Here is a 16,433-nt window from a genome sequence, read left to right on the forward strand (position 1 = left end):
GCATTAGAGATTCATTTGTGTTTTGTAGAATTTTACATAAATGGAATCATAGTATTTGAATTCTTTCACTCAACATAATTATTTTGAGATTGATTGATGAGGTTGGGTGTATCAGCCGTTTATCCTTTTTCATTGCTGAGTAGCATTCCACTGAGTAGCTGTAGCAGCAATGGCTTATCCATTCACCCGCCGATGGACGTTGGGATTGTTTCCAGCTCGGGGCTGTTGTAAATGAAGCCGTTGTGAACACCCGTGCACATACCTTTGGGCATGTGCTTTCACTTCTCTTGGGTAAATACCTAGGAACGGAATGGCTGGGTCACCTGGTTGGGGTGTGTTTTACTGTTTAAGAAGCTGACAAATTTTTCCAGCGTGGTTGTGTTGTTTTACATCTGCACCAGCAGTCACGACAGTTCCAGTTGCTTGTCGTCCGGGTAATCCTGGGATGGCCGTGTCTTCAGTTTTAATAGGTGTGTAGGGGTGTCACAGTACATCGGGGCTTTCGCTTACAGTGCTGTGAAATGCTGTCTGCTGGCTTGCATTTTTCTGACAAGAGATCTGCTGTCCTTATCTTTGTTCTCTGTAACAATGTTTTCTGTAAAACTTCCAAGATCTTCTCTTGTATTTATTTAAACAATTCGATTGTGGTTCCTTGTTGTACTTTTCCTCATGTGTCTTGTACTTAGGGTTCTTTGAGCTTCTTGGATTTGTGATATTACAGTTTTCTTCAAATTTGGAAAAATTCCAGCCATTATTCCTTCAAATATTTTTTCCATCCTCCTGCCCCTCCCCACCCTCCGTAGAAACCTGAGGGACTCCAGATATACACCCGTTCGGCCACTTGAAGTCGCCTCGCAGCCCTTTGGTGCTCGGTTCGGTGCTCAGTTCGGTGCTCAGTTCGCTTCTCCCTCCATCACGCGCTGGGTCGGTCCTGTTGCCGCATCTCCACGTCACTGACCTCCGTCACGTCTGCTCTGTGGCGACCATTCTCCGTGTCTCTGCTTCCCGGGCTCCCTCTTTCCCCTGGCTTCTTGATGTCCTTACTTGCTAATTCCACCAGCAGTGATTTCTGGGTCCGTTTTGATTGCTTTGTTGTTTTGTCATTACGGTTCGTATTTTCTTGCTTTTTCTACGTGCCTGGTGTTTTTAACTCGGTGCCAGGTGTTAGTGATTGTTAGATCCTGTGTCCTTATAAAATGTTCTTGAGCTTCGCTCAGGGATGTTGTAAAGTTACTTGGAAATGGTTTGATTTTGGGGGGCCTTGCTTTTAAACTTCACTAGGTGGGCCCAAAGCAGCACAGAGTCTAAAATCAATGCTAATTTCCCCCCACTGAGGTTAAGGCCTTTGGAGCTCACTGCTGTGGGGCGGGCACTGTTACTGGCCTGTGTGGGCGCCAGTGAGCCTTTTAGGGTTTTCCCAGCCTTGAGTGGCGACCCACACCCACCTGCCATCAGGGCTCAGGTAAAGGTGGGAGGGGACGCCTCTGGCAGGTGTGCGAGTGCCCTCTCTCTCTCTCTCTCTCTCGCTCTCGCTCTCGCTCTTGCTCTCTCTGGATAGCTCTCAGCACTCTGTCCTGTGAATCATCACCAGTGAGTTGTCTCCCTGGACTCCTAGCCAAGTGTTCACAGCTCAGGGAGACCTCTGGGCTCTGCTTGGGGTCTCCCAGCCTTGGACAACCAGAGGGTGCGCCTCTCTCCCATCAGCCAGAGATTATTATCTTTCATGGCCTCATTTCTAGTTTCTGAAATTGTGTGTGTGTGTGTGTTTTTTAATGTTCCTGGCGAGTAAGTTAAACGTAGTGTCGGTGACTCTGTATCTGTTCTGAAGTGGGGTTTTAAAGCTGCTTGGATTGATTTTAACTCCGTGCTGTAAGTGACGGAGCTCGCTGGCCCCATGCAGTGCAGTGTTCTGCCGGTGGCACTGGCTCCTGACCCAGGGTGGAAGGGCCACTTGCCGCCAGCACTCGCCCCCCGCGTCCGCAGCTCTGTGTGGGGTGTGCTGGCCCCCATGAAACCACTCAGATGGCCGCAGAGCTGACAGCCGGTTCCACTGTACTTTCTGGTTTCAGGTTCCTATTTTCCTGTTCAGTTCATTGTGCTTTAGAACGTCCTACCTACTCCCAGTTTACACCTCTTCTCTGTTTCTTTTCGTGGAAGACTTGGCATTCTCTAATACAGAGATCGACGGTGTTGATTTTGATACGAGATTTAAAAGCCAAATGCTCTTGCTATCATTATAGAATAAGCTGTCTGCCAGATTCATCATTAGTATAATACCATTGAAAACTATTTTCAGCTCTAGGTAATTAATTTTTCAAAGTCTGTTCTTTAATATAAAAATAAAGTGTACTAAGTGTTAAAGTTTTAGAACATGTGAGAAAGTGTAAGGAAAGAACAGTTTAAATTACCTGCATTCTCCTATCTAGAGATAACTTATAAATAATCCGGTGTGCTTCCTTTTTATTGTTTACTTGGATTTTATTTTTCAGTCGTGGTTGACAATCAGTATTATATGTACTGGTTTCAGGTGTACAGCACAGTGGTGAGACAACCAGGCACTTTACAAAGCGGTGCCCCGATGTTTCCAGTCCCCACCGGGCACCACACACAGTTATGACAATATTATTGACTGAACCCCCTGTGCTGTGGTGCCTTTAGGGAGCATTTTTTTTCAATTGTTGCCCCACTTTCCATTTTAGTGGAAGACTTACAACCCTGCATTCTCCCGGTTGGAAATTTGGTTCCGGTTCGTCTTCGTGGTGCTTACCTTTATTGTCACTGTGAGTACCACCCACCCGACAGGACACAGCAGGTCCTAACAAGGGCAAGGTCATTTTGTGAATCACGATTGCCTAAGTGCAGACCTTGCAGATTTATTTGGACTCTGAGGCGCTCCACCCCGGAGCCAACCTGCTCTTACTAAATTCTCTGCACGTGGCAAGAGTGATGTGGTCTTTTTAGCAAGGACTTGTGGGGTGGGGTAGGAGTCACAGACCTGTAAACTCTCCTCCGCGTGCAGTGACAAATGCCACCTGCCTGTGCGGCAGCGGCCTGACTCGTTCAGGTGCAGACACTGCTGGGGCTTCCCATTTGGAAAGTCACATCACACCTTTAGCCCCCGGGCTTTTCCAGAGTGAGGCCCAGATGGGTGGTTTGGGGGGTGCAGGCTGCTGGGGGGAGGTGCTTAGCCACAGCGCAAGGCGGCCCCAGAGCAGCCCAGGCCGGGAAGCGGGGGATCGATGGATTGGAGGAAGAGGAAGGGGGTTCATCGCCATCTGAAGGGCAGCCTCTGCCTGCGTCCTGCTGGCATGGAGGCCATGGCATTCAGGGGATGTGTCTGGTCCCACGGTGTTGTCCAGCCCAGCTGCCCCCCGAGGAACACCCGGTGCCTTGCAGACAAACCATGTGTAGCAGGACACCACTCGTAGGGGACACGAGAAAAGTGCCAGACGGCAGTGGCTGGGACCTGAGTGGGGGGGGGGGGGTGGATATGGGACACAGCCACTGGAGTACACAGAGAGCTGGGGACTGTGGTCTCGGGCCGTGCCCAGGGCTTCCCTAGTCAACTGACGGCGGGACAATGGAAAACCACCATTTCTAGTTGGTCAGTCACAAGTGTTTCTGGAAGTATCTCTGGTGCCAGGGATTCTGCTGCCACCTGTTCTTACGCAGGAGAAGAGGCCTGCATAGAACAGGTAGCCTAGGAGAAATGGTCCGTCAACCAGGAAGTCCCAATTGCCCAGAAAATTATTGGCTTGTATTAGATTATAGAAAAATAAAACAAAAAATAACCCCAAGCCCCTGAATCAAAAATCACATAACATTTTAAAGCATTTTACAGAAACTTCTCCCATAGGCCCCCATGCCTCCTCCTGGGGCTTGTGAAAATAAGCCCGCCCCTGACCATGGCTGTGGGCTTTGTTCCCAGCTTGTCCTCCCGGGGGCCCTGACGCCGCCTGTCAGTGCTGCCTGGCCGGGGGGCGCGAGGCCTGAGCCTGGGGCAGTTCTCTGTGTGACTCCATTCTGTTCCTGGTCCCCGCCCACCCCCTGAGAACTGCTTGTCACCATCTGATCCGGGCCCCTTGGCAGTGTACCTTCTTGTCTCAGTTGTCACCGAGGGTCTCTGTAGTCGGTTCAGCAGGGGCGGCCTCAGTTCCCACGCAGTGACTGCAGGCTGGCTTGCTTTGCAGTGCCTGTTTGTACATTCCCTCCGCAAGTTCTCCCTGAGGGACTGGGGCATCGAGCACAAGTGGATGTCCATTCTGTTGCCTCTGCTGCTACTTTACAATGGTAGGTGCTGTTTTTAAGGAGCTCCGCCCTTTAAAATGGAAAGCTGGGAGGCACCCCGAGTCTCCCAAAGTGCCCGGGGCCCCTGAAGGAGCTGGTGGCAGCCCCTCAGCACGTGAGGGGCATTGCACCAGGAAGCAGAAGGTGCCTGGAGCTTTCACAAATGAGTGACTGCTTTGGTGGCCGAAACTTGGAAGGGCCACAGACACAGCCTCCTTGGGACTTGGCTGAAGGTGGTGAACACTGCTGTCTGTTCCCCTCCCGCTCCGGAGCACAGCCTCGGGATCCCCAAGCCTGCGGGAGGAACGGGTGGCGGGCAGACGGTGCTCTGTAACCGTCACCAGGGCCATCTGTTCACCGGCTTTCAGGGTTTTGAAAAACAAAACAGCCTTTAGTGCGCCACCTCCAGCAGGTCTTCCACCGTCTGCGTTCCAGATCCGTTCTTCCCCCTCTCCTTCCTGGTGAACAGCTGGGTCCTAGGCACGCTGGACGACCTCTTCCAGTCCGTGTTCCTGTGCGCCCTGCTGCTCTTCTGGCTGTGCGTGTACCATGGGATTCGGGTTCAGGTGAGCCTCTGTCTGCCCCTGTCGGCCTCGGGGAGCGTCCTGGAGGTGAGCTTGTCCTTGGGAGCGTGTCTTCAGCCTCGTAGCCGCGAGGAGAGCGCACGCCTATAGACGTGCTTCGAGGGTTTGTGATCCAGCGTGGTCTGTTAGGGTTAGGGGTTTGCCAGAATTACTAACTTCACTGTTTCTTTTTTTCTTTTTAGGGAGAAAGGAAGTGTTTGACTTTCTACTTTCCTAAGTTCTTCATTGTTGGACTGCTGTGGTTGGCTTCTGTCACACTAGGAATATGGCAGACGTGAGTAATTTTATTACGTGTGGAACTTGTCCTGGAAAGCATTTGGCACTGTCACCTGAAGTCCAGCTATATGAAGTGAGCTCACCCGGAAGGACTCTGTCACCCGGGGTTTCAAGACGGGGTAGTGTGAACTGAAGGTTCATTTTTGCCCTAATGCCACATAGAGATACACACAGTTCTTCTGACCTAAAATGGAAAATGGAAAAGACCATGTCACTTCTGAGTCCTCCGTCAGAGAGGCAGAGACGTCGTCGGTCGGAGTGACGCTCACTCCGGTCGCCCCTGGCTTGCCACCGGCCACCAGACGTGTTAGCTCCTCCTTTGGCTGCGTCTGTAAACTTTCCTCCTCACCCCACCTCCCAGGCTTTCCTTTTTTAGTTTTTCTGTGCTTTTGTAAAGTTGTGCCACCGCAGAAGCCTCTAATGGATTTTCTGCAGGAACAAGTTCCATTTTAGGGCATGATTTTGGCACGTGGCAGTCCGAACTTCACGGCACAATAGTGATACGGCCAAGCTCACCCTTCTCCGCCCCCTCTCCCTGCCTGCTGGTCATCTCAGCGGTCCAGCCTCACTTCACAGCGGGTGTCCGGGAAGTTTGCGTTTACTTCCATCGCTCCTCTTGTGTGCTCATCCATCTGCGTGCCCATGCCTGTCACCGAGAGGGGCCTGGAGCACAGCCCTTAAAGCTGCAGGAGTCGCAGGCCAGGGGGTTTTGTGATGAAGAGTGCTTCACCCTCCCAGGGGTGGTAACCGTGGACACTTTACATTGATAACATCATATGCGTTGTTGGTATGAAATTTAGGATTCCCTGTAAATTTAGGGTTACTTTTTAAAAAATTCCTTACTGTTGGTTAGCAAGTAGTTTAGTAATTTTTTAAAAATGTAAGTGGAAATATAAAATAAGTGAATTAGTTATTAACCTATGTTTTTATAACGTTTTTAGAGTTAATGAGTTACATGATCCAATGTACCAGTATCGAGTTGACACAGGAAATTTTCAGGTGAGGATCGTTCGTGAAGCACGAGGATTTTTTTTATGCTGTTTTTTAAAAATGACTGAATTTTATAACTTAAAGTGTGCTGTTGATACGAACTTGCTAACTGGCTGTCTGGGAAGGACTATAGAAAGTTCACATGGAAAATTTAGAAAAATGTGTTTGGGTAGTATGAGAAATGAGCTTTCAAAAACTGTGTTGTTACTCCCAGGCCTTGTAGAACCATGAGGAAAACATTTCTGTTAATTCTCTAAAGAGGCAGGAGGTCTCCAGCAGGTGAATGGCGGGGCTGGGCCTGCAGCCACGGGCCTGGGGCTGCCGCTGTCCAGAAATTCTGCAAGCGTTTCATTTCACACAGAGGCCCACAAGTGACAGTTAGCCCTGAATGTGGCTCTCCCTGTAGTCCTGCGCGGGGGGGGGGGGGGGGGCGCCTGAGCATAGTTAGCCCTCCTGAGGGTGCCGTGGGGCAGCCCCAGACCTTGAATTCGGACCTTCGGCAACATCGCGTGCTTCTCTGCGTGGCTTTGCAGAGCTCCTTGTAAAGGGGTGAAGCCTGGGGTTCTTGGTGGGGACGGCCGCTGAGGAAGAGGGCAGGCTAGTGAGCGAGGGTGTGTTGAGAAGGTGCTGAACTTGTGTTGAGACTGTGCGTGTCTCAGGAGACAGTGTGAGCACCTGGTTCTTAACCGAATCCCGGAAGGGGGTGCCCAGAAGGGGGTGCCTGGAGCCTTCCCAGTCCCATACTTATCAGGTTGAGGAGTTCGGGAGGTTGCGTGGTATGCACCTTATGAACCGCCTGCCATGACCTTGCCCTCAAAGAAAAGGCACAGAAGGCAGAGACCAGGATCTCCGGGGGGCGCACTGGCCCGCCAGGCCATCTTAGGGAGAGCGCCCCAAGTGATGGGGTGGGGGTGGGGAGGCGGCATCTTTGTGTTTTGTCCTTTTTCTTTGTCTTTTAATTAGCCTTAGAGTGCTGGAATAGGGTTCGTGGTGGAGGGGCTGCACCCCAAGCTGGGGAGGTGGTGGAGGGGCATTCTGGGCCCAGGGAGACGGGAGGGGCTGCTGTGCCGCCTCCTCAGGGCAGGTCCTGCAGACCCTGGGGACGGATCCCCTGTGAGGCTGGTGGTTGAGCGTAACCCCGGATTTAGACAAAACAACACAGACTCATGCTAATCTACTGCTAGCAGAGCTCTCGTGCGGCTCGGCCCCCTCGTTTTTCATGTGAGGAAGCCGAGGCGTGACGAAGGTTCTTGCCCTGGGTCCCCTGCTAGGAGCTGCAAGCCAAGCGCCCAGGCCACCAGGGCTCCCAGACCCCTGAGGGGAGAAGCCTTCCTGGTGCGCAGCCTCCCCCTGGCCAGTCCTCTCTTTTCCGTCTGTGCAATGGGGTGGCACTGGGAGACTCCCTGCAGAGTTGCTGTGAGTGCTAACACAAGGAACACGAGGCGCTTGTGCCAGCACTGGGGACTCAGGAAGGCACCTGTCACCACAGTTACAGCCGCCTGTGTGCCCCACCTTGGTCAGGCAGTGGGGAAGCAGGGGCTCAGGAATCATCGCAGCCCCCCAGAAAGAACAGACGGAGGTCGCAGGGTCTGAGCGTGAAGAAGCAGCAGTCCTGTGACACAGAGGGATGCCAGGAGACGGGCAGGTGGGGCGCCACCCTCCTGCGCAGCCCGATCCTCATCCATACCTGCCTTCCCCGCCACGGCTTCTAACCTCAGAGCAAAGTGTTCTTGTTTTCCCTGCAGCAAAACTGCAGAATTGTGGGTGTTATACCTGATGTCTTCTGGACGACTTCCTTCAATGTCCCCATTTTACAGATAAGAAAACTGAGGTCAGAAAGTTGAGACTTGCCTGAGGACTTCTCAGGATCTGGGCCTGGAGTTTTTGACATGTGCCACTACCTTCCCTTGTCGGCAGGGTGGGGAGCTGGCCTACCCTGGGGCAGAGTGCCCGGTCCGTGTGCCCGGGGGATCTCCGTGTGCGAGGGAAGGATTTGGGTTCTTCTTCAGCCGATTAGCAAGGTTGGGGGGTCCCCATGGAGTGGGCCACTTGTGCTCACAGAAAGGGTGACACGCTGAGCCTGGACAAGCATAGTCAGAGTTGCAGGAGCACCTTCCTGTTCTGTCTTGTGGAGCGACCCTCAGGGCTCTGGGTCCCTTTTAAAAAGGCTGTCTTTCCTCCTTGCGGTCTGGTGTTGGAAGGCAGGCCGCACTGCGACCCTGTCCTTTATCCAGCGCCCGTGTCATTTCCTTCTAGGGGATGAAGGTTTTCTTCGAGGTGGTGGCAGCTGTGTACGTTTTATACCTTTTCTTCCTGATAGTGCGGGCCTGCTCTGAGCTTCGCCACATGCCTTACGTAGGTAAGCGCTGCTGCCCAGGTGCCTGGGGCGGGGGGATCAGGGGCGAACTGCCACCGGGCGGCAGGGTGGACAGAGGCCACCAGGCAAGTGGCCTGACCTGGAGGGGGAAGACCCAGGGACTTGTCCCTTTCCCACAGGCTGGGGACCAGCACCTTTGGTTCCCGGGGAGCCACGACAGGGCTGAATGGATAGCTCTGTGGACAGAGCCCTGGGCCAGCAGGAGGGAGGCCCCTGGGCCCAGCATACCTGCTGGAGCTGCCTGGGTCCCTCTGGCACCGCACGTTGCAGAGGCACCAGCCGGGTGGTTTTCTTAGCCCTTGAGTCAGGACGTCATCCAGTCTCATGGGGTCCATCCCCCCAGTCTGGCACAGCAAATCACAGTGGCCATGGCCTCCCTGGGACCCCACTCTCCTGGACTCTGGGTTGGGGTGGGACAGCATTTCTCCTGGGCTTCCGTGCAGACAGGTTTCAAATTCAGGGAGAAGAAGGGGTCTTGTTCAGGGGGGTTGCTTTATTTTTGTCCGAGGTGGAAGTGGAATGTACTTCCAGGGCGTGTAATGGGAGTTTCTCTGTCTTTTTCAGATCTCAGGTTAAAATTTTTGACTGCATTGACTTTTGTAGTGCTTGTCATTAGGTAAGAAAACTTCATTTCTTCATTGAGCAGTGCAGGGGTGCAGGGCCTTGGCCACGTTGCGCTGACCGGCACTGGCTCAGCTACCGACCTGCTCCGATGTTTGTCATGAGGTGGGGCCGGTCAGCACGTGTCTAAGAGTAGAATCCCCTGCGATGATGCTCTTGGCCCCCGGGATCCTGCTGGTGCCCCCAGGACAGGACTCCAAGCGGGAGCGTCTCTGTTTAAGGTCCTTGTAACAGACATCACCGCACTGCGCACCCACAGGGCAGGGCCTGAGGTTGCGGCAGACTTGGGGCCACGGGGGCTGGGGGGCGCTGGAAGTTGTCTCTGAGTGAGTTCCAGATCGTTGTTTGGCTGTTCATGGTTTGTCTTTCTCCCAAAATCAAAATCCAGAGGGGGGAAATTGTTAGTTCTCTGCATTTCTTTCTGGGTTGTTCAGATGGCAAGTAAGTGGCCAGCAGCCCTTTTCCTGGGAGGAGCTGCCTGGGGACTCAGAGGCTGGCTCCCCTGTTGAGTGGGAGGGCCCCCGTGGCGTCCACGGCCAGGCCCCGTCCCCCGCAGGGGCAGCGTGCCCACTCAAGTGTGAGGGCTCGGCATGCACTTGGGAATGTCGTTTGGCATTAACGTCACCGGAAAGGAGTAGAGCGTGCGTTGCACTAGCCGGTCTCTGCAGCGCACAGCACACACGTTGTCTCCAAACTTCTCACGTTCTTGCACACACACCCTGTCGCACACACACCCTGTCACATTCACACTCCTCACAGCCCTCATGCCCTGCACCCCTGAGCTACCCCAGCCCACAGCCCAAGGGCTGCTGTCTGCTCTCCACAGTTGTCTCAGAGGTTGTGAGGCTTTTTGGTTTTTGTCACGTAAGATTCAAGGGGATTCCCTTATGTGTCCCCTGATGTTCACAGAGTCCCTGCGCTGGAGAACAGGCAGGCAGGTTCCTTCCTGTCACGGCCTTGACCTTCCAACGCAGGAAGATGGAGACGAAGGAGTAAATGAGCAGCCCACGGGCTGTAATGAACATACAACTGAGGGGACAGTGGCGTGAGGGACGAGGCTGCATTAGACGGGGTGGGTAGGGGGTGTCTCTCTGAGGTGACATTTGGCCTGAAAATACATGGGGCTGGCTGCCTGGGCAGTGGGCACAGTAGCGGGCTTGTCGAGTAGAAGGACCAGCAGTGTCCCAGAAGATGAGGACATGAGGGAGGGTGGCCGCTGGAGAGGTCAGGGTGCTCTTCTCTGGAGGGGCCCCCATGGAGGGTCTAGGCCACAGGAGAGGGGGTCTCATTTACATGTGTGTTCACAGGTGTTCAGCTGCGGGTGGAGCATGGACCTCGGGGAGGGGACCTGAAAGCGGGGGCCGGGGCAGAGCCCACCTTATTGGAACCTCCGTCACTGTGTGTCGGTGGCAGGTGTCTGAGCAGGCGCACGGGAGCCACTGTGCTGAGTGGGGACCGGTGATTGTGGAGAAGCAGACTCCTCAGGGGAGCTGTAATTGTAGGAGACGTTCGTGAAACTTGAACTAAGGGAGCGAGAGAAGGAGTGGGGTGTGCTGAGGGCAAGTGATTTGAGACTGGCCTGGCCATCATCAGCGCTAGCTGATTGTGGCCCAGCAGCGGGCTCCTGGGTCTGAGGCCAGACGCCCAGCAGCATAGGTCGGGGTGTGTGTGTGTGTGTGTGTGTGTACACATGTTGCCGTGTGGAAGCCATGGTAACGAGACTGTGACTGCTAACGGGGTGAATACAACAACGTGCACGGAGCTCGTGCTGTTTCTTCCTGTGTTTTACACGCTTCCCTCCTTTTTTCCAGCATCGTCATCCTTTATTTAAGGTTCGGAGCAAAAGCACTGCAAGACAATTTTGTAGCTGAATTGTCAACTCACTACCAGAATTATATCCTTTTCACGGGAAGGCAGCAGGCGTCAGGAGTGCGTTCTGGGCAGAGTGGGTGGCGTGTCGGGTCTCTGGGCACCCAGAAGAGGCAGGTCCCCTCCTTGTGGCCTGCACCACGGAGCCCCTGGGGGACCCCCACCTGTCTGCAGAGATACGTGCTCACCTGGGCCCCCACATCCCCAGGATGCACTGGCCCTCTGTAGGCAGAAGCTCAGGCTTGCAGGGGGAGGCCGGCCCCCAGGGCAATTACGGGGGGCGGGGGGGTTCATGCCCAGGGACCCAGTGTCTGTGGCCGCTATCAGCCTACTGCACTGTCACCCCGCGGTGTCCAGCGGCAACACCACAGGGGGAGGGGGTGGTGACTAGGGCAGTTGAGGCCTGTCTCCAGGAGGGGCTCTTACAACTGCAGGGCCTCCGTGTGTCCCTGCATGGGCGCCTCAGGCGTGGCCTCTGCAGTGGGCTCCGTTGGGTGCCTGAGAGATCAAGGGTGTGTCTTCCAGTCGCCCTGGCCGTGAGGGCATCCAGGGGTCGCTCAGGGGTTAATCTGTGACTTCTTGGGTTCTCTCCTTGGGGCCTCTGGTATCCTTAGAATTAGCACACGGCTTTTCAAATTTTTATGGCTGAATTTCACACTAAATTTTTATCAGACTCTCAAAGGGTCTGTTGTTATCCAGAAAAGGTGGAGAATGACTGGTCGGAGGGTCTGCTTCCAGCTCTTCGTTCTTGATTCACCTGTGTGCATGGGGCCTTCCTGCCTTTTGCTGGGTCACATTGGGCCCTGCCACCTCGAGAGGCTCCCACAGGTGGCAGAGCACGGTTAACCTGTTGCTTGCAGGTAACTTTGAAAGGTTATCGTAACTTCTGGCCATGGGCTCACCCCCCGGCATCTGCAGGTCTGGGTTACAGGCCCTGAGGTACTCGGGGTCAGCGGTAGAAGGGACGAGAGGCGGTTGCAGAGTGGACAGACTGAAAGCAGACAGACTGATGTCCAAATGCAGAGTGTTCCGGGCCTGCTTGCTTCCCTTGACAGCATCACCAGCTGAATTCTTATCTTTCTATGGCTTGTTGAACTTTTACCTCTACACGTTGGCCTTTGTGTATTCGCCATCGAAGACCGCCCTGTATGGTAAGCCACCTGGGGTCCGACAGCTGGGAAGTTCAGGGCGCACCTCCCGGGTTCCCAGTCAGTGCTGGGGCCTGACTCGTGCTGCCTTCCTCCTGTCTGGCAGAGAGGAACAGGGTTGCCTTAATGGTGAGCTCCGAGTCTCGGTCACCACGCAGCCTGGGCTGTGTCACTACAGCAGGAGATGAGCACACTGGGTAAGCCGGGCCCAGCACAAGTGTGTCCAGTAGCCTCATGAAACACAGACTGTTGAATACGGTTCCATGACCACGCAGGAGAGAGTCAGAACGTGCAGTCCTCCTTCCCAGAAAGCACAGCCCAAACCAGCAGAACAGCCTAGTCGCCCAGGGAGTGAACAGGATGAGTTCTTTCTGGAACCCTGGCAGGGGCCTCTCCCATGTCAGGACCACCCCCACATCCTGTGAGACCCGTCACAAAAAGTTCCTGACACTCCCATTTAGGGAGGATGAAACTGACACACAGTGGCTGGCTGCAGGCGGAGGAAGGGCAGGGAGGGACAGGCGGACCCAGGCCCCCACTGTTCCCCACCCCTGGCCGCTGTCCCCCTGCCCATGTGCACTCAGGGAAAGGTCGGGACAGCTCCACCCTGCTCGTGGGCTCCCCAGGTGCCGATTGTGATGCTGCCCTGGTGGGTAGGTGAGAAAACACGCTCAGGCCCGGAATGGTTTGCTCCGGTCACACAGCTAGTGCATCATGGACGCTGGGATTCGAATCCAGCCCTTTCTGACCCTGTCCTTCTAGGACAGCACTTCCCCCCCCACCAGGGTAATAACACCAGAACTGCTCTTGTTGGCTTTCAGAGTCCCAGCTGAAGGATAATCCCGCCTTCTCCATGCTCAATGACTCTGATGACGATGTCATCTATGGGTAAGTCCCTGTCCCGCGAAGGCTGAGCACTCGGCCTGGTGTTGCGTGTCTACTGACCAGGAGGCTCATCATTCTGGAACGGTTTGCACAGCATTAGGGTCCTTCTTTTAGCTGGCAGTGTCACGGGAGTCTGTGGTTCATTTCCACGACCTTCAGAGTGAATGGTATTTCCTTTTGCTGAACACCCCCAGCAAGCGGTAGCCTCAGGAAGGCCAGTTCTTCCTGGGTGATGGGTGGGGGTGAGGAGCAGGCACTTCCAGTTGGTGGTGGAAATGAAGAGTGAGGCTGTGAAATGTGTTCTTGTCCGAATGGCATGCCAGTGTGGGAGAGAGTAAAGAGCTGTCCGAAGCGGACGAGTATCAAAGGTCTCTCTCGTAACAGGAGTGACTATGAAGAAATGCCCCTGCAGAACGGCCAGGCCCTCCGGGCCCAGTACAAGGAGGGGTCTGACAGCGACTGAGCTCCGGGCGGGCCGGCGAGTCGTCGGGGAGCCTGCTCTGCAGTGGCCACCCTGGCCTTCCGTACCTGCCTGCTTTCACACTTGTCTTACAAGCAGAGATTTCCTGGTCCTTGTTTGTTTACATAATTTGGAAAAGGAAACCAAAACTGAGGACAGCCTTCAACGCTGGGCCGAATTTATCCTTAGAGTGGTTGCGTTTGTTTGGGAAGAGAAGCGCTGATAAACGGCCAAGTTCTTTTTCAAAGATTCCAGATGAGAGCTTGTTTTCAGTGGTAGGGAGGCAGTTGCTCCTGTTTTTAGTAGAGAATTATGTACTGATTAAAAAGTAATTTACTAACTCCCAGTTCATGGAAAGCCCTTCCGAATAAGGCCCACAGCCCTGTGGCATTCCTTTCTTCCCCTGCCCCGTGGTTCCGGTTTTGCCCTATGACCCCCAGCGAAGCCAGTTTGTGCAGCTCCGTCCCGAGGGCGAGCCCTCCCCACAGAGTGGCCTGCGCTCCGGGCCACCAGGCGTCGCAGTTGACCGGCAGCTCCTGCTGTGAAATGCGGACAGAACAGCTTGTGAGGGCAATGGCGGAGCAGCAGGTTCTAGCCCTTCCCCACCCCGGCAGAACTCGCGGAGTTCTGAGGAGGGCGCGATGCGGTTTCCGAGGAAAGGGTAAGAGTGCTGACAGGTTGAGGCTCCAGTGGGGAAGGTCTTGCTGCCACGCAGTTTTCCAAGAGTTGGTTTGCACGTGTGTGCGTGTGTGCGTCACACACGTGGGTGTGGGTGGACGTCCCTGTGGCTGGGCGGGGGGAGAGTGTATCCACTGAATTCCAATAAGCAGGCACTTCTGCAGCTCTGCTACAAGTGACACCCAGTAGAGCTTTATTATTTTTTTAAAATAAAAGTAAAACAAATGACTGATATATTATAGATTCTTTACTGCCAAAAAGTTTTTGTTTCTTATTGGGAAACTAGATGAAAGAGAGTAAAGCATTTGAGATGGTTGATGGAAGCACACCTTTCGGTAGAGGTGGCTCGTTGGGCACGTCTCACATGGTGGCCAGGCAGCGGGGGCCTCGCCCTGCGGGACGGAGAAGTCGCGTGGAGCTGCCGAATCTGTGGCAGCTTGGCAGGCCTTGGAGACTGCCCCCTCCTCTGGTAGACACACCTGGTTTGCTTTTGCTGATTGGCTCACTCATGTCTCTCTCTAGCTGTTAGAGCTGTTAGCACGTGACCACAGCAGACATCCTGCCGGACGCCCTCTCGGTCTCAGAGAGGATCGAGTTCCCCCACCTATGCATTCCCTCTCCAGCGGTTACCCTCGTGGCTAAAGCTCCATCCCACTCTAGGTGGCGCTGGGACCTCACAGAGCGCTTCATGAGACGCTCCTGCTGACTCTACTTTCCTTTTTAAACACTGATGGTAACATACCTACAATGTGGATTCCACTTACATGTTTTTAAGACCCTGTAAATATGAATGTTTGGACTAAAACAACTGCATTATTGCAAGGGTAATTTAAGTTTACATGGTTTTTTACATTTGCGATGGTGATTTTTTTTGATTCTGCATACTCAGATATTACAAAATTTTGTTACCAAATTTTACTTCTATGACCAACTACAAAAACTTGTGCTGATTAATGTATTCTAGTATGTGATATAGTTTACATTTTAATCATTATAAAATAATTGTCCATAATTTGGAATGCTGTTATTTATCAGTAAATGTAAGAATATTTGAGGCATCTAGTCACACAGCTTAGAACTTTTTAGAACTTGACTTTGGCCTGTGGTGCGGTTGTAAACTGATGACCGGTATCTTCATACATTGACTCCTCATGGCTTCCGTCACGGAAACGAACACTATGGGCCTATTTCTTTTTGTAACGAAGCTGGAAAAAAATTACAAAAAAAAACTTAAGGGGAAAATTATTGAATCATGCATTTTCAATTTCTCTTCCTGGTGTGTCGTACACATCAACGTACTGCATACTCCATGTAAAGTTCGTGTGAAGTGTATTTAGCATGTACTTTATGTGCCCTAGGTGTCAGGCTAAAACACTAAAATCTGCCAGCAACTTTGACAGCAGCAAAAAAGTTTTTTTTTCTTGGAGAGCATCACAGTTTTGCAAACTTCAATTCTCAATTCAAAGGGCTAACTTCAGTTCTTCTGTGGCACCAGCTTGAATAGCATCATCTTCGGGATAATTTTTTATACTGGTCAAGCCCAGGGGGACCTGGAAGATGACCACAGGTACTTCAGTCTCTCCAGGGAGAGCTCCGTTACCCACGTGGATGATGGTTCTGCTTGATTTATTACTAAATCATCACAGCAGTGAAGTGATGCGGTTTTCTCTCTCTGGAGCCCCATCTGAAAGGCTAGAAAAGGGGACATACAAAATACATTCAAGATTTGTGAGGTCGTTCCTCTAGGTAACTACAGAGTACAGTAAGTTTAGACACATCACGTAGGCCCAACCCGCCCAGGGGGCAGATTGTAAGACAAATGGAATGTCACCAGCCTCAAGTATTCCTGAACTAAAGGTATAGTTACATTACATAGGTTATAATGCGGTAACTTCCTGGAATCCTTTTCACGGGAAACACACTTTCATAGAAGTGGTGATTAAAAGGGACATCTAGTGAAGGAAGGCTAGACTTAAATTTTGAGGGTTTTAGAAACCAGTTGCCTTAGAGGTTAGACTTTGGGAAAAAATCTTGTCCCCGGGCGAAAGGGAAGTTGCTTCGGTTGTCACGTCTCAGTTATCCTGTTTTATCTCGACTTCCCGTGTTTTAGATACACTGGTGACTATCCCATCATACCAAGAACCACAGGATTTTCTGCTACTGAAAACTGCCTTCTTACAAAAAGACTGTAAACATTTGTAAAATAACAAAGTTTAAGCTCAAAAGGACAAAGCTATGTATTAGAGCTGTGTTGGTCA

General features: G+C 52.8%; 1 protein-coding gene across 3 annotated transcripts in view; it reads left to right on the forward strand.

Moving 5' to 3' along the window:
* TMEM181 (transmembrane protein 181) overlaps positions 1–16,392 on the forward strand; it is a 56,209-nt gene extending 39,817 nt beyond the window's left edge. For 2 of the 3 annotated variants that reach the window (XM_024552002.4, XM_053913863.1), the window contains exons 7-17: positions 2,700–2,780; positions 4,191–4,290; positions 4,723–4,853; positions 5,054–5,145; positions 6,089–6,146; positions 8,394–8,496; positions 9,079–9,130; positions 10,947–11,029; positions 12,066–12,155; positions 12,974–13,040; positions 13,422–16,392. In XM_024552002.4, coding sequence (XP_024407770.3) covers positions 2,700–2,780; positions 4,191–4,290; positions 4,723–4,853; positions 5,054–5,145; positions 6,089–6,146; positions 8,394–8,496; positions 9,079–9,130; positions 10,947–11,029; positions 12,066–12,155; positions 12,974–13,040; positions 13,422–13,500 — 936 coding nt within the window. In that variant the 3' untranslated portion in view covers positions 13,501–16,392. Of the gene's footprint in view, positions 1–2,699; positions 2,781–4,190; positions 4,291–4,722; positions 4,854–5,053; positions 5,146–6,088; positions 6,147–8,393; positions 8,497–9,078; positions 9,131–10,946; positions 11,030–12,065; positions 12,156–12,258; positions 12,369–12,973; positions 13,041–13,421 lie in introns of those variants that run through there. The other variant, XM_071219657.1, reaches the window with a different exon arrangement.
* Positions 16,393–16,433: the final 41 nt, after the last annotated feature.

This window comes from Desmodus rotundus, chromosome 11 (assembly GCF_022682495.2).
Source record: "Desmodus rotundus isolate HL8 chromosome 11, HLdesRot8A.1, whole genome shotgun sequence".
NCBI classification, from domain to species: Eukaryota; Metazoa; Chordata; class Mammalia; order Chiroptera; family Phyllostomidae; genus Desmodus; species Desmodus rotundus.